This window comes from Boleophthalmus pectinirostris, unplaced genomic scaffold, assembly GCF_026225935.1.
Source record: "Boleophthalmus pectinirostris isolate CB_2022bp ecotype Guang Dong unplaced genomic scaffold, ASM2622593v1 HiC_scaffold_4, whole genome shotgun sequence".
NCBI classification, from domain to species: domain Eukaryota; kingdom Metazoa; phylum Chordata; class Actinopteri; order Gobiiformes; family Gobiidae; genus Boleophthalmus; species Boleophthalmus pectinirostris.
Genome location: NW_026571353.1, coordinates 18819828 through 18842105, shown reverse-complemented (window position 1 = coordinate 18842105; position 22278 = coordinate 18819828). Strand labels below are relative to the sequence as shown.

General features: G+C 36.8%; 4 protein-coding genes across 7 annotated transcripts; all 4 read right to left on the bottom strand.

Annotated features, from left to right (window-relative positions):
* Nucleotides 1-814: 814 nt before the first annotated feature.
* On the bottom strand, nucleotides 815-3710 carry LOC129411277 (arrestin domain-containing protein 3-like). The gene is made up of 6 exons (XM_055161701.1): nucleotides 3455-3710; nucleotides 3323-3383; nucleotides 3092-3239; nucleotides 2809-2896; nucleotides 2308-2564; nucleotides 815-1120 (listed from the first exon to the last, which is right to left on the bottom strand). The coding sequence occupies exons 1-6, from the start codon at nucleotides 3708-3710 to the stop codon at nucleotides 1016-1018; spliced, it is 915 nt and encodes a 304-aa protein (XP_055017676.1). The 3' UTR covers nucleotides 815-1015.
* A 470-nt stretch (nucleotides 3711-4180) lies between these two features.
* On the bottom strand, nucleotides 4181-7232 carry LOC110156753 (arrestin domain-containing protein 3-like). Its single transcript, XM_020920970.2, has 6 exons — nucleotides 6943-7232; nucleotides 6806-6866; nucleotides 6430-6577; nucleotides 6265-6361; nucleotides 5581-5837; nucleotides 4181-5255 (listed from the first exon to the last, which is right to left on the bottom strand). The coding sequence occupies exons 1-6, from the start codon at nucleotides 7199-7201 to the stop codon at nucleotides 4926-4928; spliced, it is 1152 nt and encodes a 383-aa protein (XP_020776629.2). The 5' UTR covers nucleotides 7202-7232; the 3' UTR covers nucleotides 4181-4925.
* A 276-nt stretch (nucleotides 7233-7508) lies between these two features.
* LOC110156737 (arrestin domain-containing protein 3-like) lies at nucleotides 7509-12369 on the bottom strand. The gene is made up of 7 exons (XM_020920951.2): nucleotides 11992-12369; nucleotides 11560-11604; nucleotides 11427-11487; nucleotides 11036-11186; nucleotides 10003-10099; nucleotides 9647-9903; nucleotides 7509-8614 (listed from the first exon to the last, which is right to left on the bottom strand). Exons 1-7 carry the CDS (start codon nucleotides 12254-12256, stop codon nucleotides 8303-8305), a joined length of 1188 nt encoding a protein of 395 aa, XP_020776610.1. The 5' UTR covers nucleotides 12257-12369; the 3' UTR covers nucleotides 7509-8302.
* A 4154-nt stretch (nucleotides 12370-16523) lies between these two features.
* On the bottom strand, nucleotides 16524-21677 carry LOC110156738 (arrestin domain-containing protein 3-like). 4 transcript variants are annotated; one of them, XR_002318654.2, is made up of 11 exons: nucleotides 21289-21677; nucleotides 21130-21202; nucleotides 20624-20768; nucleotides 20422-20524; nucleotides 20078-20343; nucleotides 19822-19946; nucleotides 17450-17510; nucleotides 17209-17372; nucleotides 17038-17141; nucleotides 16733-16828; nucleotides 16524-16665 (listed from the first exon to the last, which is right to left on the bottom strand). XR_002318654.2 is itself a non-coding variant. In XM_020920952.2 (6 exons), the coding sequence occupies exons 1-6, from the start codon at nucleotides 21551-21553 to the stop codon at nucleotides 19848-19850; spliced, it is 951 nt and encodes a 316-aa protein (XP_020776611.1). In that variant the 5' UTR covers nucleotides 21554-21677; the 3' UTR covers nucleotides 18524-19847. The 4 variants fall into 4 exon arrangements, 1 of the variants encoding a protein (XP_020776611.1); XR_008633237.1 differs by having other exon boundaries at nucleotides 17241-17372; XR_008633238.1 differs by lacking the exon at nucleotides 17209-17372.
* Nucleotides 21678-22278: the final 601 nt, after the last annotated feature.

Below are 22278 nucleotides of genomic sequence, written 5' to 3'. Positions count from 1 at the left end.
TAATATATTATGGTTACAATATCAAAAAATGTATGTACGGTTGCATATTTGGTCTTGTACATTTTTGTAATCAGTTTGTATAATAACAATGCATTTGGTGAAAACTGAACTGCCAACAGCTGCTCTGTGGATTTGTATTAGACTTAGGGAGGTTGAATAGAAATTAACTAAGCTGTTGGAGAGAAGAATATGCAGATGAAAACAGGTATAAAGATAGAAAATTAAATTTTCTAACTTTCTGTAACTTTCTAAATTTGGGAGTAGGCCTGTCATGATAATTAGTATATCAACTTATCATTCAATATGAAAGCTGGAACAATATATTTTGGGTATCATGGGTAGTTTTTGCTTTATTTTTGTAGTAATGAGACAAGATTTGAGCTGTAAATTGTTGAATAGGTCAATGGCTCATTATTGGTTTAATCTGCTATTTATTTGCTGCAGCTTAGGCCTTTTTATTTTAATGTTTATTTAAAAATAGTTTTATACTTTAATTTTATCAGTGAAATAAAGTAGTTTAATATTATCATTTATTACCATATTTCTCTGCAGCTATATATCGTCGTGCTTCAAAATGTGTTATTGTGACAGGCCTATTTGGGTGAGAACATAATGCAGTAAAAATACTATGCATGGATACTTCATGAAGCTGGAATGACTGAAGTGTTTGCATTGTAGTGTCAGACTTTGGACTCTTATCTAAATCACGAAGGTACATAACACATCACACTATATAGTCTGATTTGTTTATATATTTATTTATTTTTTATACAAACTTAGATTTTATACTGTATGATTTACAAAGTTAGTATGACACCAACAACTGACATATTTTTCCTCTGGTTTACATAGAAATATTAAACAATCATTGACCAGTCCAGGCATTGTATATTGATAGTGGCTGGTTTTATGAGCTTCTATTTTACAACCACTTGATGTTTGTTTAGAGTTTTTAAATCATCTGAACATGTTACAAAACAAGAAAACATGCTTTGGAGTGACTACCCAACCTAATTCACACAACACTCTGGTTCTGCTCTTGTAGCTTGTTGAACTCTCTCAGCACAACAATTGGAAACTTAACCTCTGCATTTCCTATCAGAGATGCGTCCAGGACCACCTGCAAAGACAGTTTTTTTTACTACGGGCCATTGAAAACATTATAATCAGCAGAAACTTAATCCTTGCTCAAATTTTCCTGCTTACATTAAGTTTAGTTTACATTAAAACTATGCACTATGCACTATGTGACTGTGTATCTTATTATCGCATCACCCCCTTCAAACCTGGATGCAACCACTCCCTGTTCGCTCAAGTCAAAACGTCTCTAACGCCACAAAAAAGTAAAATAAAATAAATAAAAATAAATAAATAAAGGTGCACTATGTATGTCATCTCTGTGGAGATGTTATTGCTTAACCTTGAATATCGTAAAGGATGGTATTTAAACACATCTATCGTTCTACTGATCTCTATAGAAAACAAGAGCAATCAGAGATAGCAACCTGGTCCCCCATGAGGCGTTATGTGTGTGTCAACTTGTGTGATGATTGGGTGAATATTTTAGGCCACAGATAGTTCAGAATTTGCCGAAATTGCCTATCCTTTATAATGGTGTGACCTTTCAACTGACCCGTGTGACCACAAATGATCTCAGATCGTCACCAAACTTTTTTTTGCGGCATCGGGCACAGGGGCTTGACCCACGTACCAAATTTGGTGATATATCGGTTCATAAATGGCGGAATTATCACGAGTGGACAGACACACACATAAAGACACACAGGGTAAATACAAAACCTGGTCAACCCTTTGGGGACCAGGTAAAAATAAAATGATACTAGAAATCCTAAATGCAAGAAAGTTATCTTTAATGACATACTGTGTAACATTTTAGACAACATCACCATGGACAGGGCAGACTCACCAGAAAAACTGCATATTGTACCTTTATGGACACAACTTAATCCATTCTCTGTGGTCTTAAAGATGTACTGTGCAACTTTTTGGTTAGGGGCCTGTCAGCTGCTTGTTGCTATGGATGGATGTCATTGCCCTGCCTGGAATGTTTCATAGTATGACATTAAACAGCTCTACCTTACACTTAATTAATTACAAGTTGTTTTATAGCTCAAAATACCTTAAAAAAATAAACAAAAAACAACAGACATTCTGACTGTAAGTGGGATTGCCTCTTCACAGATCTGACCTATAACTAGGCTCCATGAAAATAGAAAGGTTTAATGCCAAAATTAAACACTGCACTTGCACTGCAACTGCTAAATATGTATGAAATAAGAGTATTACCTTGAGTCTGTACTCCAGTTTGACTATGGAGCTGCTGAGGAGAGTTGGAGGGAGCAGGTTTGGGATGTGCAAGATTTTGTTATTTATCAGCTCTGTTTTGGGCCCCACTGGTTGTCCAGACTCCTTTATGATGTCATTAGTGTAGACCTTCCTCTTTAATTTTGTGTGAAAACTTTGCTTCTCGTACAGGTAGTACGTGGGTGTGACCATGCCGTTTGTGTTGTTGACAATCTCGGTTTGGATTTCAATATTGTCTCCTTCAAAAATCAAAAATAAATGATTAGAGTACTTTTTATTCAAGCCAGTACATGAGATATAGTACAAGTATATTGTTTTATGGGTTGAAGGTGATTATTATTCTATCAACAATGGTCCTTATAGGCAAGATAAAGAGCAGCTATTCCAAAATCATTCACTTTGCACTAACCTGTACACCTGTGCACCTAATATGTAATCTGCTTCATTTAGATTGAATTATAAAATTAAATTTTCTTGTTTTACCTTGCTGATATCCCATCCGTTTAGTGTGCACATTCAAAATCACGTTCCCAGATGAGTGCTTCTTATCACTGCGCATGTATTGAGGTTTCTGTCCAACATTAAAAATTGTTACTATTACTTAATTTATTTGTAACACAACTGCTTTGAGTGCTATACACTAAAACTGCAAATATCATTATCGATATTACAATTTCAACTATCAAAAGCATAGCTCCGAAAGTAATTTATCTTGTAAGTTTTACTTTAAGTGCCTAGTTTCAAACTGTTTGATTTGTACTCTTACCATTGTCTCAGGAGTGGACTTGTCTTCATTGGAAACAATAAAGAATTCTTCTGTAGCTTTCTGATCCACTCTCATAAATCTGATCGCTCTTGCTTCCAGAAAATAAGTGATTTTGCCATGTTTTCCCTTGAAAGAAGATGGCAGCTCCCTGCAAAGACAAGAGCAAATAGTTTAGTTGTTTTGAAAACTGAACAAATGTAAATTTGAGACAGTAAAATTAGATTTTCGTACATATTTGGTATTTGAAAAGTAAAAGGGAATGTGTGTCTCCCCACAGCGATTACCTTAGAACCTGATATAAAAAACAACAAAACATTAATAGAAAGTCCACATTTAAATATTTGTTGATACAACAGAACCTACCACGTGTTGAATCGTCAAGTACATCTTGTGCAATGGAGAAGTACTTTTCCTTTGACGTGTACACTATGTTATGTGCAGGTGAATAGTATTCATTCCACAGTACAGATGCTTTCCCCTTGGCTTTCACAGTGATATGGTCTAGTTTGGATTCTTTGGACAGCTCCAGGACCACCCTCCCAGAGATAGTGTCACCTCTGGAAAACACATTGTCTTTGTTGTTGGTGTCGTACTCAACGGAGAAGCTCTCTATGGTCATTTTCACGAGTGTGCCTTGATAGAGCGTTCACTCTTTTTATATCAATGGTTTACAACTGTCACATGCTCAGTTTCACAACCTTTGCCACGGTGAGTAACAGCCCTTAGGGGACGATAACACTGAAGTTGGGAATCTCAATGTGATTAATCCATCTATATATCATTTTATTGTTGCTATCAGATACAATAAACTATAAAAACTTTGAAACAATGATCTTTTAATGTAAATATATTTTTTTCTATTGATACATATACATACACATATACATATTACATACATACATATTAGACAGAATAAAGCAGTAAACTGTCAGAGCCTAGGCTTAACTCTCACTCTCTACTGTATTTGTGTGTGTGTGTGTATATATATATATATATATATATATATATATATATATACACACACATATATACAGTAAAGTTTGAAAACAGTACCTGTTTATTTAATGTTAAAGTACACAAATCAGTTACGTAAAAACATATTTGCTCACTATGTATCTTATTGTCACATCACCCCATTCAAACCTGATGAATGCCCTCCCTATTCCCTGAAGTCAAATGTCTAATGTCAAATCACAATAAACATAAAATAAATAAATGCATAAATAAATGTGCACTATGTACCTTTTCTGGAAAATGGTCTGCTACTTGTCTCCATGGAGATGTTATTGTTTGTTCCTGAATATTGTAAAGAATGATATTTAAACATATCTATCTCTATCGATCTCTATAAAAAACAACAACAACAACAACAACAAAACAGATTAAAACAGCACTAGGTAACTTTTTGGTTGGGCGTTTATCACCTGCTTTTTTGCTCTGTCTGGAATGTTCCACAGTATGACATTAAACAGCTCTACATTACATTTATTCAATTATATGTGGTTTTATAGCTCAAAAATACAGGCTTTCTGACTGCGAGTGGGGATGCCTCTCCAAAGATTTGACCCGTAACTTGATCTGGTTTGGTCTAGATGAAGTTAGAAAGGTTTAATACCATAATGCAAAACATTCCAAACAAAGCAATAACTTTTTTATGGAGAAAAGTTTTTGACTGACCCTCCACCAGAAATGCAGTGCTTTTTAGATGAGAATACCTGCCTCAAACAAGTTGGTGTTAATGTTAAAGTACAAATCAGCTAGGTAAATAAGTATTTTCTTTTTATGCCAAAAACAACAAAAAGAAAAGGCCATTGGATATAATTTTCTGTTGAGTTTAACTAATATTTGCAGCACCCTTTCCTTTTCCCTGGATGTAACAGTTAAAGCTGTTTTGGTCTGTGTGGGGGTACAGAGATCCATAGGGAGGAGGGTCATCAGAGGCTGCTGCAGCAGCAGGCTGGTGGTGTGCAAGGTTCTGAGTGGGCAGAGACCAGGCCTGGATGGGTGGATAGTAAATGTCCTGTGGACTGGGCTGGGCTGAAGCTTCATATTCCTTTAATGTAGCCGACTGGTTATCCACTGCTGTGAGGCTGCTTTGTTCAGGTAAAACAATTATAGGTAACTTGATCTCAGGGTTACTCGCACATTTGATATCCAGCAGGATCTGGAAAGAGAGAACAGGCACGTGTTTACATCTAAAATAAAATAACAGAGAATAACAATTCTCTGTTTATTAAGTTGTAGTCTTACAATAGTTATGTACAGGGTGTGTAGTTTTTAATATTAGGGATGTACTGGGTGTGCCAGTAGTATTAATATTATTATATTTTGAATAAACTGTACTTTTAAATGTCATTAATAAACCTCTTTGTGTAGTTGAGCATGTAATATTATCTAATGGTCAGAGGCACCAAAAGTAGGTGTAGGTAGTATATTATGTAGCTTGTATATTTACTTTATATATGCACAGTTGCCAGTGAATTTAATACCTTGAGTCTATACTCCAGTTTAATTATGCTGCAGTTGAGTATAGAGGAGGGCAGTTCCTTTGGAATAGTGATAGTCTTGGTGACAGTTTTATTGGAGCCAGACTCGACTGGATCACAGGTCTCCTTCAGGATGTCAGACGTGTTGACCCTTCTGTGACCCTGGGCAAAATAACTCTTCTTTTTGTACAAGACCAGTTTAGGCTTGACCGCACGAGAGGACTGGTTTTTAATCTCAGCCACGACCTGTAGAGCTTCACCTGAAAGTCAAATCAATGAATAAACCTATGTTAGCATAGTGTGTGGAGAAATATTTTATCTTTTTTTTTTTTTTTTATTATTTTGAAAAGCCACCCAGAAAAGTTCCAACGTGTCTTATGGAGATGTGAGGTACCATACCCATTTTTTCTTGCTGTGAGGAAGGCTGCCTCACCACTGAACTGGCCTGTAATTTGGCCTGGTGGTGTCACCTCTTGGAAATTTTTATGTTTAATGCCATACTGTGGAGTATTCCAGGCAAAATAATAATATCTCCATGGAGACAATCAGTTAGTAAACCCTCCACCATCAGTTACACAGTGAATCTTTAATACTACACACAAAGCAGTCACATTGCCTTACCTTGACCAGATTCTTATGTAAATGAGAGGGTGTTCTACCTGGTGAATTATTGAATAAACAAATTACCTTGCCAATATCCCAGTCTCTCTGTGCGGACATCAATGGCAACAGTTCCGGATCCGAAAACACTGATAGTTTTATCTTTGCAGCCGTATTGAGGTTCCTAAAAACACACTAGATATTACTACAATAGCAGGACTGACTGTGCACTTAAGCTTAGGCAATGCATACCAGAAGTCCAGGTATGTCCAGGTCCGCTTGTGAGACTAAGGTGAAGTGTGTTTTAGCAGTTTTTGTGATCTTCATTGACTGCTTTAGCTCTGCCTTCAACTTGTGCACAATTTTACCCACTGAGGATTTAAATGTTGATGGCATTTTTCTGTAATTAAACATACTGACTTGAAATAGTTTTTTACAGTGACAAAATTTTCTAACTTTTTAACACTTTAACTTAAAAAAATATAGATAGATAGACAGATATATATATATATATATATATATATATATATATATATATAGAGAGAGAGAGAGAGAGAGAGAGAGAGAGAAATATCTATCTAATTTATGTATTTTCATACAAACAATAATCAAGCATTTTTTTGTCAACCTATCAGGAATCTTGAATGAAAAAGGGAACACATGTCTCCCTGGACCAATAACTTCAGTGCCTTGAAAAGAACCAAAAATTAATACATGAATATATATTAAATTAATTCTAAATGAAACAAATTTAACATGAATTACCATCTTGTGTGGTCTCTGTGAAGATGTGATGTTCCACTCTGTAGTACTCATCCTTAGAGGTGTACACCACATGCACGTACTGTCCGTACTGCTCATGCCAGCAGACACGTGCTTGCCCCTGGGCTCTGAAAATAAGAGCTTGAACCTTGATCTCCTTTGAGACTTCTAAAATGATTCTTCCTTTTATGGTATCCCCATTTGTGAAGATGTTGTTGCTGTTGATGGCATCGTATTCAATAGAGAAATTATGAATGGTCATTCTGTCTCTGTAGCAGCGTAGCTCAAACTCAGACTGTGGAGTAATACTAATGAAATGCTACGTGTACATGTAAGCACGTTGTTTGACTGGTTTGTCCTTTGTGAAATGTGAGGAAAAAGAGGCGGCTCCAATTTGTTTACATTACTCAGAGTCACATGTTGTTAATGCTTTGTAAAGATATACCACACAATATCTTAACTGAAACATAATACCTTTAGGTGTAAAGTGTTGAAAAAGTACTGGTCAGACAGAACTTCTCTATTATAGTAGAATTACAGATATTTAAAGAATTAATTTACAATAGATATTTGAAATGGCCATGGTAATTTATTTAATATACAAACTTATAATACATGCAAAAACGTTTAAAAACAAAAAGATTTCAACAAAACATGAAATTTAAATTTTTAGACAAAATTTCAGTCTGATCTAGACTATTCAAATATTGAAAAAAGATTCAGATTCTAGAATGTGATGATGCCATAGTCCCAGATGGGGGTCAAGAGTCAGATTTCCTTATTGATGATATTGTACTTTGCCATGAAATATCCAAAGGGTAAACCCACAAATGTTGCCCCAGAACATATCAGTGTCAAGACACAAGAACTCACTGTATGGCAACAAAAATCTGCAATTTAACAATGTTAATTTTAGCCCCCAACTGTATTAAATAACATTGGTCTATAGAATGTTGTGATCTGAAACCCACCATGTCAACACAAAAAGCAAAACATTTAAACCTGGCTCTGCATGCTCTGTTATGTTTGTGTTTTGAATGTCCCAAAAATTCAAAATTTTGGCTGTTTTTATACACAGACTATCTTATTTTTATATGAAAACATCACATAATGAAAAACTATTAACATAAAAAAAATATTTCAAATTGGAAACAAAGTGGAAGGGATTATGGCCAGCAACTTCTTTAAGGTTAAACTGACAAAATTAGGTCCTATTTAAACTAAGGCTGAACCACCCGGCTAGCATAAATTGGGATTAACTGATGTATAGACCAAAGCGATTACATTTAAACTTGAAAAATAAAGTAAATAAACTTCTGCTACAATTTGACTTCTTGTACCAATAAAAGACAATAACGCTGTGCTATTTTTTGGTGTCATATGATGGTAAAGAAGGGTACATTTCATAAGCAGTGTATGGAGGAGGGTCCGAGCGGTTTAACGGTGGAGCTGAGGGTTGCGTCATTACCCCTGGTGGTGGATGGAGGTATTGTGGTCCAGGTTGTGGTGCATAGGGCAAATGGTTGTACACTGGAGGGTTGACCGTTCCATAGGCTCCAAATCCAAACTCTGAAGCAGCAGGTGGTGGGCCATTGGCAACAAAGTGGGGAGCATGGAGAATCACAATGGGGAATTTGATTTGTGGGTCGGAGGCATATTTGACATCCAGATAGACCTGCAAATAACATTAATTTTGTTTGTTGGATTGATTTGTGAACTTTTAACTGACTTTATTCTTTTACTTAAAAGAAACATTTGCAAATTCTTAAAAAATACTTTCGGTGCCCATTCCTCTATTAATCATAGACAAAATTTCAACCTTCAGCAATTTCAATTTCTTCTAAGAAAATCTTTTTTTTTTCAATCATATATGTGGTGACACTGTTTAGGGCAACATAGTAATACAAATCTAATAGTGATCTCATCGCTGTGACGACCTGTCATTATAGGCACATCGCCTGTATAATCTCTCAGTCATTCAGAGAGGTTCCATTGCAAAAGTTGTGAATCTGTTCTGGCCGGACACACGTAAGACATTGTCTTCCTTACATCTGTCTGAAGGGAGGGCACTTTTCCCTCCCACTTCTTCTATTCATAGGTTTTCTGACACATGCAACATTTGGTGACTTTTTCAAAAGCTCTAAATATTTATTTAGATTGAAAATGTTAATTGTTATCAAAACAATCATCATTCTGAAATTGATTATCTTCTGTAAGGCCTGAGTGAGAGACCACTGTATTTTATCAATTGTATGATTTCAGAATAAGAAGATTACTTTAATTACCTCTTAAAGGTACACTGTGTAACTGCCCGCCTCTAATCTCCATGTTCCATGGTATGGCATTAAACATATATACATTTAGCATTATTTCAATTATATGTTTAATTGCTATGAAATATATTGGGAATTCAAGTATTCTTATTGTGAGTCATTTCTCTTCTCCACAAATCTAACCTGTAACTTGGACAAGTTGTGTCACTTACTTGTCTCCATGAAGACAGGGAAGTTTAATGCCATACTTTGGCACTTTCAAGGCAAAGCAAATGCATCTCCAATAAGACAAACAGGTGGTGGACCCTCCACCAGAAAAGTTACATAGTTTGCAAAAATAAAGTGTATGAATTGTGATAAATTTAAACTGTGATTTGGCTCCAAGAAATTTGTGATAATAAAGTTTTGCCATATTGGCCACCCCTCAGTCTTACCCTGAGCCTGTGCTCCACTTTGATGATGTCACAGTTGTGGATGGACGGTTCCATGTCGGGGGGGATGTGGATGAGCTGGGTCACCTTCTGACTGCTGGAGGGAGGGATGGGTGCCCCCACCTCTTTGATCAGGTCTTTGGTATGAAGTCTTCTCTTGCCGCCAGCGAAAAAGCTGTGTTTGCTGTACACAACAAACTTTGGCTTGATGTCTCGAGAAGAGTTGTTCTGAATGGCAGCGAAAATCTTTATACTCTCTCCTGCAAAAGTACTAGCAATGAGAAATATGCACAGAACATACTTAACATAACATCAGAACACCACACTGATATATAAGATATAAATCAACCATTACTCACCTTGGTAAAACCCCATTTTTTCCAAATCTACATCCATAGAGACTGTTCCTGAATTAAAAAGTTTTAGTTTCTTGTCTTTAGTTTCATGTTGCGGCTCCTGAAAATGTTATATACAGGAGAAGAATGGATCCACTATCAATGTCCAGCTCATAAATACAGCCAATATATTGGTTATTACATTTAAAAAAAACTGAAAACAGAGCTATTTAATATAAACATTCATATATAATATATAGCTCTACATTTCTTATTTATAGAAACATTTTGGACAGAGGGCAGTGTATGTCCTTTGCCCCAGAGGGAGAGAGTAGAGAGAAGCAAAACCAAAAGATGAGAAACTAGGCAGCAGTGTGGCATTACTGTTACATAACGTTAAATAACTTGATATTTACAATATGGCAAATGTATATCTTGAACATAATTATATCAATATATGATGTATCTATTTATCATCCAGCCCTAGGTCATGCAAATCTCATGTTATTATCAAGAGAAAGATTGTGTCTTACACTCTAAAAGAATATACTTCCAAATATTAGTTAAAGAGGGGGTATTAGACTTCTGTGGGTTAGTAACTGCAAACACATAACATATCACTATGCCTATTATTGTTTTGAAAATCCTTTATTTGCTGAAACAATGTTTTTACATGTTTTATAAGTTTCACTTTCCTTTTTGACCTCTGTGTTCCTCCTCCCTTTGCTCCTACTCCCCCTTCAGAGCACTATCATAATCACCATATCATCATAATCGAGTCTATACATGTAGTAGTGATGTGACCATTTCAAACAAATCTTAGCCTTGATCACTTATTTCTGGTATCATTTTGTACATAAAAGTAGTTAAATCACATTGGCTTCTGCCATGTAGGCTTTTGAACATCATTTTGAAAGGAATTGATCAAAAGATTTGGATCTGAACAAAGAGACGAAAGTTCCAGTACTACTATGTAGCCTATAGAAGTTATCGTGAGTGGTTTGGTTAGCAACTGTGTCACTTCCTGGAATGTGAGGAATGCCTGTAAAAAGCCTACCTTCAGCTCTGGGTTGTAGTCCATAATGTCTTGTGTTACATAGTTGAGCTTTGTTGCATCTTTCTTGGGAATCCTCATTGATCGGCTCAACTTCGCTTCGAGCAAATATTTTATTTTACCAGTGTCAGCATGAAAGGAGGACGGTGTGTGCCTATGGGAACAAAAAATGACATGAAAAATGTGAATGTAGTTGTGTGGTGTTGTCATCCAATATAAACATTTTGTATATTTCAAATTATAATGCTTAAATAATAAAAGAGATTAAAAAAAATATTTGAAAACAGTATCTTCCTTTCAGTTATTGTCCACCATTTTGGAAATTTGTCTTTTCTCACAATGCTCATCTTCTGATGTTTATTTTTGCATAGTATACCAATTTATTCCAACTTACTCCATTGGAAACTGAAATGTAAATGGGTAGATGTGGCGTCCAGCAGGAAGCACATTACTATCTGAAAAGAGAATAGTTTTAGCCACACAAATATGGAGGTAGATTCATAGAATACAACATTTGAAGGACTTACAGGTTTGTCCAATCTCTCCACTCAGAATTCTGTCACTGTCACTTTCTTTGGGAACAGAAGCATACAATTGTAAAGATTAAAGTAGTCTCAGTTTACAGTGTACTTATAACAGTATTGTGACCTGACAGAAGGGCAAAGCCTTGATCCTAGAACAAATGTTTTGCATTAATCTGCAAGATGTCTGGTCTGACTGCTGTAAATCACTGTAAACTGTCAAAATCAATAACCCTGCCGATCTAAATCGTGCATATGAAGAATGTGATAAAAAAAATTAATTAAAAAGCTACTCGGCCAACGCCTTTTTTTTTCTTCTCGTGGTGTTGTTTTATAATAAGAAATACCGTCTGATGTTTAATAGCTTTCTAACTTAACTCGTAACCATTGTGGGCCACACAGTTGAAACTAAATTTTCAACAGCCTGCTCCTCTTTACCCGTTTTGTCTTCATCTTTAATGAAGTGGTGCTTGATGCTGAAGTACTTGTTCTTGGAGTGGTACACCACGGTGGTTTTCCCATGTCGCTCGGTCCACAAAACTTCTGCCTTCCCTTTAAACTTGATGGACAGAGACTGGACCGTGCACTCTTTGAGCAGTTCCAGCTCCACTTGACCAGTCACAGTGTCTCCGCTGGTAAATGTGTTGGCTTCATTGTTCGCGGGATTATAAGTAACTTTTAAGTCCTTTACGGTGCTCGACATTTTGAACAACAACTCTTTTCTTCCGCGGTGCGGCTGAGCAGCTGAAGGGCGTTATCTTCTCTTTTCCCTTTCCCTCTCATCTAGACTGGAGCACACGGATCCGCCATTACAGTGGGGCCAGCAGGGGGAGAGGAGCCCCAGCACAGCCTGGCCAATCATGCCCCGGCATGCAACGGCAGAGGCTCACCACAGAACATCGTGAAACGTGACTCTCTTTGCTTTTTCAACTAAGAAAGCCAAGAATCCCATCTTCAACTATTTGTAGCCTATATCTTCAACTGGGCCTATTTGATGCAAATTTGAGTAACACGATACCTATAACTTTTGTATTAAAATGCATAACTCCTCCCTCCGACAATTTTACCTTGGATTATCTTCGCATCACTCCTGATCGAACTGATCTAAAAAAGAACTGGGCTGATGTGGATATAAATTAAAATATAACCAATGTATTTTAAAATGTGCCCATATATTGTTTTTGAAAGAGAATCAACCCTTTTCGATAGGTCATGGACAGTGTTGGGGAGTAACGGATTACATGTACCGCCGTTACGTAATCAGAGTACAAATTATGAGTAACTGTATTCCGTTACAGTTACTGTTTCAATGAGTGGTAATTGGATTAGTTACTTTGTTGAAATAAGTGGATTACAAGGCGGTATTTTCCTTTTTTCACATTTTGTGCTACATCCCATTTATTTATTTTTTTATTTCGGTAATTTCACTCATTGCCTGAAACCCAAACAGAACGCGACAGGAAGAGCGATGTAAACGTCATGTTAAAGTTGGCGGTGTCAGTCACACAGTGGAAGCAGCAGTGCATTGGTAAAAACGCATTTGTGTCTTGGAAATTCTTCTCCCGATGTGAATATATATAGAATATATATATATATATATATATATATATATATATATATATATATATATATATATATATAAATAAAAAACAAATATAAAATCGCCTACAACTTAAATGTGAAACCGGAGCTACTGGCACTGGTGAAAACAACCTGCATAGACTCATAATATCTGCACTACTGTCCTATAGTGACCTGCCACATGAGGGGACACACACACACAAACACAAACACACACAAACACAAACACACACCTTCATCATCGTCATCAACCTGAGAACCCGCGGACCACGTCTCCTTCCGTAGTTACAGCGCGGACACCGCCGTCTCGTGCGCCGCGTGTGGACCGTGTTTTCTCGCATAAACCGCACTTCCTCCTGTGCGCCTCTAAACCAGAACTAACACCAGGACTAAACCAGGACTAACCCAGGACTAACCCAGGACTAAACCAGGACTAAACCAGGACTAAAGCAGGACTAAAGCAGGTTTAAACTAGGACTAAATCACGACTAAACCAGAACTAAAGACCTGGTCTAGACCAGGTCTAAAAATCAGGACTAAACCAGGACTAAACCAGGTCTAAACAACATGACACCTAACAGTAGGTTGACATAATTTAAGGTGATCTCATATAATTTCTCTATCAATAATATTTTTTAATCTGGTGAAGGAAAGTCTTATCTTGTTACTGTCTTTTAACAGACAAAACCTCTTATATTAAGATATCGTGGTCTTTGTTTCTCTACAGCAAACAGTTGCTTATTCATGGAGACTTGGGCTCAGACAATTTGAAGACAACAAACACGAATTTTGAGGATGTGGTTGCTACATTCATGTCGTTTAAAAAAACATGACAATATCAAGTAATCCAAAGTAATCAGATTACGTTACTCACTTTAAGTAATTTAATGGATTACGTTACAAATTACATTTTGGGGTGTGTAATATGTAATCTGTAGGGGATTACATTCTAAAAGTAACCTTCCCAACACTGGTCATGGATCATGGTCATGGTGATCTTGCTCCCTTTGATTAATCACGTCAGCTTAGTTGGTCCACTGATCCTAAGGTTGGTGGTTTGAATCCTGCTCTCGACATAAACACCGTTGGTTGAGTGGTCAGATCCACTGACCCACAGGTTGGCAGTGTGATTCCATCTCCCATAGATGAATGTTGTCATTGTGTCCTTGGGCAAGACACTTAAAGCACCTAACCCCTTGTGTCTGCGTACACTGATGTTTCAGTGTGTGAATGAGTGAGTGGTTCTTTGGTTCCTTGTTGTAAAGCTCTTTGAGTGCCTTGAAGGTGGAAAGGTCCTATATGGAAATGTGACCATTTATCATAATGCACATGGATGTCTTATTGAACATACTGGACATGTGGTGATTTTGGTGACAGTATGGTGTAACAGGGCTATGGTATCATTCCTCTGTCACTTTAATGGGTGTGTTTTTTCTTTGTGTGGGTTTTCTTTTGTTTGGTGTGGGTCAATGGCCATATAATGTTGTTTTAATTGCTGTCTCTCTCTCTCTCACACACACACCTGGCTGTCATCTGTTCAGGAGGTCCTGGGCAGTCTGAAGAAACATTGGCCACTCCGTGGGTGAAACTGGGGCACTCTGGGGACAAAGCGCCACACCAGCCGCCATTTGCCTGCCACAGAGTAATGTTAGCCGACCGAAAGCCCGGACCTCTGGACTACCTCTAAGTTTTTAACCTTTTTATGAACTCAATGGACTTCTCCCACTCCTGTGACCTGTTTCCCCTTTTTAAACTAAAACTCTGCAGATTATTGTAATAAAATCCATAAAACTGAACTTAGCTGTCCATAGTTCTCTGGTGATCCAACATAACTGTCGTGCGGGGCAGTCAAGCCCTTAAAGGGTGTTACAATGGTGTTGAGGAAAACAACCTTTTCCTCTCATGTTTATTTCTGTTTCAAGTGTAATTTATATCCAAGCAGAAACGAACAAAATCCCAATAATTTAATTATTCCAATTCCCATGCAGAGACTCCATGTTGTACACCTATACAATGACTTTTATATGCAAACTATAGTGGGAGGTTACCACGGTTTAGACTTAGCGCCTCTTCGTTGGTGCACAGGCCAGCCAGGTATATTAGCACATTGCACAGTCCAATCAGACTCCATCCGAGGGGCTTATCTGGCTAACATGTCATGACATCATCCCTATCAGTAGTTCTTGTCCTATTTATTTAGCTATTAGATTGGAATATCCTGCATTTGTCTTGACATATATCTATGAGTCTCACAGCTGTGATCAGAGCCCTTCAAATGAATCTTCAAATGACCTCGGTACAAAAATGAACTATAGAAGTGATTATAGAAAATAGCTAAGCTTAATTATTTATTCTAACAATGGTGACCATTGAGAGGTAAAACTTGACCCACCTTTGACCTTTCAGTTTAGCTTTAATCACTGTTTTATGCAAAGACTAATCTTTGAATACTAACAATAGCCTACCTCACTCAGTAAGTGATTTGAATAGTACAATAACTATAGCCTTTTCTTTTCAGAATTGAGCAATGAAGTTGAAAGTTGTAAGACAAATTGTATTCTCTAATATACTGTATCAGTCATATTCATCACGATTGTCACATGATTATATTACTGGGTTTATGACTAAGTACATTATTGCTACAATAAACATCCCAATTAGATAGTATGAGACCTTAACCTCTATGTGAACTTCATAGGCCAGAGGGTGTTGTCCTTTCAGTTTACTCTTGGGGCTTCTCTGTCAGTTTTAATTGCCTTATATGCAGTCATTTACATATGGTTATACCTGTAAGATGCCTAACCTTATGCACTTTTCAAAATAGGCTTTTTGTAACAAACACAATAGGCAGTCAGTGTGCTTTTTAATTAATGGGAAAATGTAAGTTTCTACCAAAAAAACTGTATAAATATAAACAGAGCTTAATGAGTTTAATGACTGAACCAAAACCAATAATGTAGTTTATTAATAATTTACAGTAAGTATTCTAAAACAGTGATGTTGTTATTAAATCATTATCATATCAAACCTGACACCATCTGACAATCCAAAATTCTACAGTATAGTAAACCCGTCATACATTGCATACTAACCACTGAAATGAAAAAACTGCTTACGCCTTTTGTTTTATAACAACGTAACATTGTTCCTCAATGTAAAGTGTAAAATCATATAAACATGATAAGGGAACTGTCTTGATATAATACTTAATACCAAAATAGAATGAGACTATCACACATGATCAGATGAGGTTATTCAATAGAAATGGAAACAAAACCTCAAAATTTAGTTTCATAATCGGGCAATGGTGGATAGCTCCCACATGTTTCATAGGGAGGTGGAAGTGTACAGTCTATAGGTGGTGCTGAGGGCTGTGCTCCAGAGTAGGGAGAGTAGGGAGAGGGGTCATTCCCTGTAGGGAAAGTTTCAAATCCATAAGTTGGACTGATATTTGTATCAAAGCCAGGAGTATAGTATTATAATAGGGAACTTTATCTTAGGGTCCAAAGCATACTTGACATCCAAACAGACCTGCAAAAACAACACATGTGTAAGTTTGATTTTGCTGCAGGTAATAAAATGTATATGTTGCACATACCCTGAGTCTGTACTCTGCTTTCATAATGTTGTAGTTTAAGAGAGATGGGTATGTGGTGGTGGGGATAGTGATGACTCACCACTTTTATCCCTTCTCCTTTAGAATAAAGCATGTTATTAAATGCACACAACACAATTGTACATTATTTCATAAAGTCCATAATTGTTGATACTGCTTTTTTGATACTGACTGCTCTCAAACTGGCAATCAACATGTAATAAAGTGGGGAACAGGGGACCTTGAGCTCATTAAAAGGCCTAGAGACTGGACATATACACCCTCATTCAGTTCAAAAAAACATTTACCTTGGTGGAATCTGGTCTTCTCAATATGTACATCCATTGTTGAGAGTTGAGAGTCCAGAGTTGAAAAGCTTCATTTTCTCATCTATAACACCATGTTGTGGAGCCTATGACAGAAAATGATACTGTTATTTCATCAAACAAAAGCATTATGAAGGTTATGCTGGTGGCTACCATTAGATAGCTTGAATCAATGGCCATGTTACTTTTTGAAACCAGGTTGAACTCTGCCTTTGCTTTCCTGTCTGCTCTCAGAGGTCTGTCCAGATTTGCCTTCAGTGTGTACATAATTTTACCCCTTTACATTTACATTGTACCTTTAAAAGATTGAGGCAAGTCTGCAAATGACATGGACACACAGTTTCATTTTTCCACACTTATTAGTGAAGATGAGTTTTGATTACAAGTGGCTTACTGTGCAGGAATTTGAAAGCTGAAGTGGTAGAGAGTGCTGCCCTGGCCCACAAGATTGTTTCCTGAAAACATTGAGTCAAAATTAGTTTAGAGTCATTAGTTGTGTTTGTGCAAGTATTCAGCAAGGGTGGTAGAGAGGCCAAAGATTGACTTAAGCAGATCATTACTTTAAAATAATAATATTCATCATGCAAGTACAGGGTATAGTTCCCCAAGGAAGCATAGGACATCTTTGTGGAACCTACAAAGTAAGGATAAATATTGAGTTAATTTAATTGAACCAACACCACATAAATAATGCATAGAATTGGTATTAAGAACAGAGATGACAAACTGAACTAAATTATTCAAATATCTGAAGGTCAAGGTGCAGTAATTGTTCATAATACAGAAGAAGAGAAGTAACATGTCTTCAGAAAGACACTGGCATATGTCTTCTGTTACTTAACGCAGTCTTTCTGGATGAGAAACTGCTTGATCTTTAAATACTCCTCCTTGCTCTTGTACGTCTGTGAACTTTTTCCATGTCCCTCAGTCCATAACATTTGTGAGTTTCCTTTTAGTTCCACGCTTAAGGCATTCACTTCTGTGTCTTTGGACAGTTCCAGTGTCACCTGTCCTGTAATGTAGTCCCCACTGCAGTAAACGATACTTTCATTGATAGGATTATAGCCCACAGAAAAGTTCTTAATTGCATTAATCATATCGCTACTTGCTATGGCTAGCAACCTGAACTAACCTGAGATACTAAGGATTCTCTTATCTTCAGCTGCAATAAGCAAGGAAAGGGCAATGCTGTAATGATTAAATGGTAGGTCTGTCAGGGGCTGTTATAAAAATGTGTGAAGCAAGCATACATTTATATATATATATATATATATATATATATATATATATATATATATATATATATATATATATATATATATAATATATATATATATATATATATAGATATATAGATATATATAGATATAGATATAGATATGCCTCTAAATATAATCACATGAAGCTTACTACCGCAATAATTTGAGCATTAAACATTTGGAAATATAACTGACAGGTTTCAAGCATGCCAAATTGTTATACAGTTTATTACTCTTTGTCATGTCATACATGCAGTCAATCCAAATATGTAACATCAACAACATTTATATCTGGTAAAACATTGTATTAGTAATGTATTTCATGTAATGTTACACACAATTAATCAAAGCAAACATTGTTTGGACTGGCCATTAGATATTTTGTCTTTCTACTATGTTAAAATGTATTTGAAACAATGGCTATAGAAAATAAATGGCAATACATGTAAGAGCACTTTACCAGGTTTCTCAAATGTAACATGAAATAGTGTAAGCTACATTTTGTTCACAGAACAAAAGGTCCCCTGCTTCAATAGACTCCTAACATAAGCTGTGTTGATAGAAAGGATCAGAGGTGGGTAACTTTTTAATAAAATTGTACTTCTCAGTACATTAGTTTTCTGACACCATACTTTTACTTCAACTCGAGTAATATATGTAATGTTTGGTAATTACATTCACTTCAAATTATAAATCAGATACGTTAAGACAGTTATTTCTTACCGTTACCCTTACATGATTAGTGGTTTCCTCATATACTTTCTGACTCTTATTTGAGTACAACTACTCTTACTTCTGATAGATACACACTGTAAGAAATTGGTCAACAGCCATTATCACAACTGTAAATACCATGGCACATGGTGAAAAAGATTTTGTTTTTTAAATATGAAAAAATTCAGATAAAACACTTTTGTTTAAGAAAAGCACTACAAGTACTACAATCAAGCTGTCACATGGAGTATGTATGTCTCTGCTGTGTCATTTTCTGCTAAGATGAACATTTGGTCACTTGTGTGCTGAGGTAAACAGTGTTTAGGTCATGAAATGCACATTTTATGAACATTTATGTCTTATCTGACATAAATAGATCTGTGTGTATGTGTGTCTTATCAACCTTAATGGTGATTTAGGGAGATCAACTAAACTGCTCCAGTTATGGTGTGAAAAACATTCATAGATTAACTTCACACAAAGGAACTATGATGAATGTTCAGTATCATAGAGCATTTAGGCAAGGATAAAACAATCTTTCAGTTTGAGTGTAGCAGGTCTGGTCACATGATCTCATTTTAAAACTTTTCTGCATTCTTGTGGCAGTCAAAGCTCCTTCAAGGCAAGGCAGGTAAAGACTTTTGCCCATGGGCAAAAACAACAGTATTAACTGTGTCAGCAATGATTGTACTGACAGAGTGTAAATCATAACCTTTAGAATATTCCATTTCATAGTATTGGTGTGATTTTGGTTTCTTGACTGAGACATGTTTTAGAAACTGTCCAAAAATACCTGAGATGGTGCAGCACATGCAGAGTCTATGGCTGCTGTGGAATCTGATTATAAATGTTATAATCATAGATGATAATGGGGCAGCGCACAATGACTTCAGAGGAACCTCTTACATCAACAACAACCTGTAAAAGCAATGCATAGATTACAATATTAATATTTATTTATATTTATATTTATAATTTGTATATACTTATATTAATATTTCACATTACACATTTCAAGCACTGTATTTTGGGGCAACAGGTTACTTTACCTCAATCATGTAGTCCACTTCTAATATGGGGCAGTTAGAGATGGTGAGGTGAGTGTTGGTGGGAATGGTCAGCAGGAGTTCTTTGTGGACATCTGAAGAGTTGGCTTTAATGGCTTCTCCGTTCTGAGTGACCAGGTTTCGTGTGCCTGAATTGCGGTTGTGTCTTCCATGGGTGTAGTACGTCTGCCTCTCCTTCAACCTAGCTTTAGGGGTAACTGTCCGAGATGAGGCATTGTTGATCTCACAAATGACTTTCACAATTTCACCTGGTAAAAACACAGCACTGACATGTAAGCATTAATGACAAATAAAGCCAGCCAGTAGACAGCTGAGGGTGCACTCACCCCGCATGAATGCTTTTCTTTCTAAAGTTGCTGTCAGTTCAACTGGACCAGAGGCCCAGCACAGGCAGCAGACATACATGCTGTTAGATCCTGAGAGTGGGGCCTACAGAGCAAAGATTTATTTCAGTCAAGCACATTACATTGAAAATAAAATTAATGTAACTTGAATGGTAAGGTATGCTTATGCACAAAGTGTTCTTACCCACAGTTCAGGTTTGTTGTTGATTCGTTCTAAAAAATTTAGTTCTGTCTCAAAGGATTTTGCAAAATGCCACGGTCTGTCAATGCTCACTGTCAAAAGATATTGTATCTTTCCATGAACACCATGGAAAGTAGATGGGAAATCTCTGTGGAAAAATTGTGTTACATGTTGTAAATATGTTGTGCATGTTGACTCTTGAGATAAAACATTGCAGGACTGCATTCCTTTTCATATTTACTGGGTCACAGCAGCTTCTGGGCAAATTTGTGTTCCTGTTGCAAAAAATAATACTTAATCTGTGGAAGAATGGTTTAGTAGTCTCTTTAGTTGTCTAGTAGTCAAGAATTCTCTTTAGCTGTTTAGTCTTTGGTTTACCTTCTCTCTGACATATGGGGCTGACAGATTATATTGGGCCTCAAAAACTACATTGCGTGCGGGCAGGACCTAACAGCATGACTCCGAGTAACAATGTAAGTAGCTTTCACAGTCAGACATCTCCAACGTACCCGTGTGGGATGTGACAGGTGAAGGGGTACACATGCGTTCCAGGGGGAAGTTTGGTTGGTCCACCACCAAGGCCTAATACAACAGAGACAAAACACACGGCATAACATATGACAGGGTGGTAATGTGTGTTGTTCTCATACATGGGTTAGTATACACACTGTTTTCTAGCAGAAGTCCGCTTTTTAAGAGGAACAAGTTGATTTTTGCTGAGAAATGTCTTCGATGTCTCTTCTTCCCTCCGCTACCGCTACTCCAGTGTACATCTACATTTCCAGACAGTGCCATTGTGATGGACGTGATTTTTGTCTCCTTAGTGAGGTCGAACGATAAAGTTCCAGTGACGATGTCGCCGCAGGAGAATGTTCGCCTCGAATTAGCCGAGGTCAGATTTATGTTGACATTCTTGAAGCCAGACTCGAACATTGTGTATCAGCTCTCGCGATCTGTTTCTTTTAAATGTAAACCATTTCCTGATTTTTATCAACCTGAAAAATTATTAGAACTCGACACCACAACACGACAAAAACATGACCTCACGTAGCAATTTACGCATACTGCGCACGCGTAAAAGCAGAACAGCCCTCCACCCAAGGACTGCCCGCCCACCAACCATTTACCGTACTACATAGATCCATATCAGGGAATGATGCTGCGGCGACCCTGGCCCAAGTAACGGGCTGATATACAAGCACTGTTAATTATTCAGACAGAGCAAGATAAATATGCAAACATGTTAATGCCATGTTATGTGCACTTTTAAAGACAATATGCCTTGTAGCAAATGTTCGCTTAAAATTGTTACAGTGATAAAATAAATAACCAGTAGATGGCGCCATGCCCTAGTGAGTCACAGCATAAGGATCGACTGTTTCAGTAGGGCATCAGGATAGGCCTATTTGGCGGAAGATTTTTCTTTTTTTATGTTAAGTGCAGTGTTTTTACTTATTTCAAGTGGGAAAATGCCTTTGTTTTTTTGTTGTTTTGTTTTGTTGTTTTTTGTTGTTGTTGTTTTTTTAATAATTATTATTTTAAACTTACATCATTGAACAGAAGTATAGTGTCTGTGGAATTAGTTTATACTCCAGACCACTTTGACTTGAGCTGTTTACCTCGGAGCTTAAGGAAGTTTTCTTGACGCACAGGCTCCG

Excerpts from the sequence above, each read along its gene's own strand:
- LOC129411277 (XM_055161701.1), bottom strand. The coding sequence starts at position 3,710 with ATGACCATAGAGAGCTTCTCCGTTGAGTACGACACCAACAACAAAGAC. Across the intron at positions 3,240-3,322 it reads ACTTTTCAAATACCAAATAT|GGAGCTGCCATCTTCTTTCA; the intron begins GTACGAAAATCT and ends TTGTCTTTGCAG. Across the intron at positions 2,897-3,091 it reads AGTCCACTCCTGAGACAATG|AAACCTCAATACATGCGCAG; the intron begins GTAAGAGTACAA and ends AATGTTGGACAG.
- LOC110156753 (XM_020920970.2), bottom strand. The coding sequence starts at position 7,201 with ATGACCATTCATAATTTCTCTATTGAATACGATGCCATCAACAGCAAC. Across the intron at positions 5,838-6,264 it reads GAGACTGGGATATTGGCAAG|GTGAAGCTCTACAGGTCGTG; the intron begins GTAATTTGTTTA and ends TTTGACTTTCAG. Across the intron at positions 5,256-5,580 it reads AACTGGAGTATAGACTCAAG|ATCCTGCTGGATATCAAATG; the intron begins GTATTAAATTCA and ends CTCTCTTTCCAG.
- LOC110156737 (XM_020920951.2), bottom strand. The coding sequence starts at position 12,256 with ATGTCGAGCACCGTAAAGGACTTAAAAGTTACTTATAATCCCGCGAAC. Across the intron at positions 11,605-11,991 it reads TAAAGATGAAGACAAAACGG|AAAGTGACAGTGACAGAATT; the intron begins GTAAAGAGGAGC and ends CTGTTCCCAAAG. Across the intron at positions 9,904-10,002 it reads AAAAATGGGGTTTTACCAAG|GAGAGAGTATAAAGATTTTC; the intron begins GTGAGTAATGGT and ends GTACTTTTGCAG.
- LOC110156738 (XM_020920952.2), bottom strand. The coding sequence starts at position 21,553 with ATGTTCGAGTCTGGCTTCAAGAATGTCAACATAAATCTGACCTCGGCT. Across the intron at positions 21,203-21,288 it reads CGGACTTCTGCTAGAAAACA|GCCTTGGTGGTGGACCAACC; the intron begins GTGTGTATACTA and ends CTGTTGTATTAG. Across the intron at positions 20,525-20,623 it reads ACAACAAACCTGAACTGTGG|GCCCCACTCTCAGGATCTAA; the intron begins GTAAGAACACTT and ends TTTGCTCTGTAG.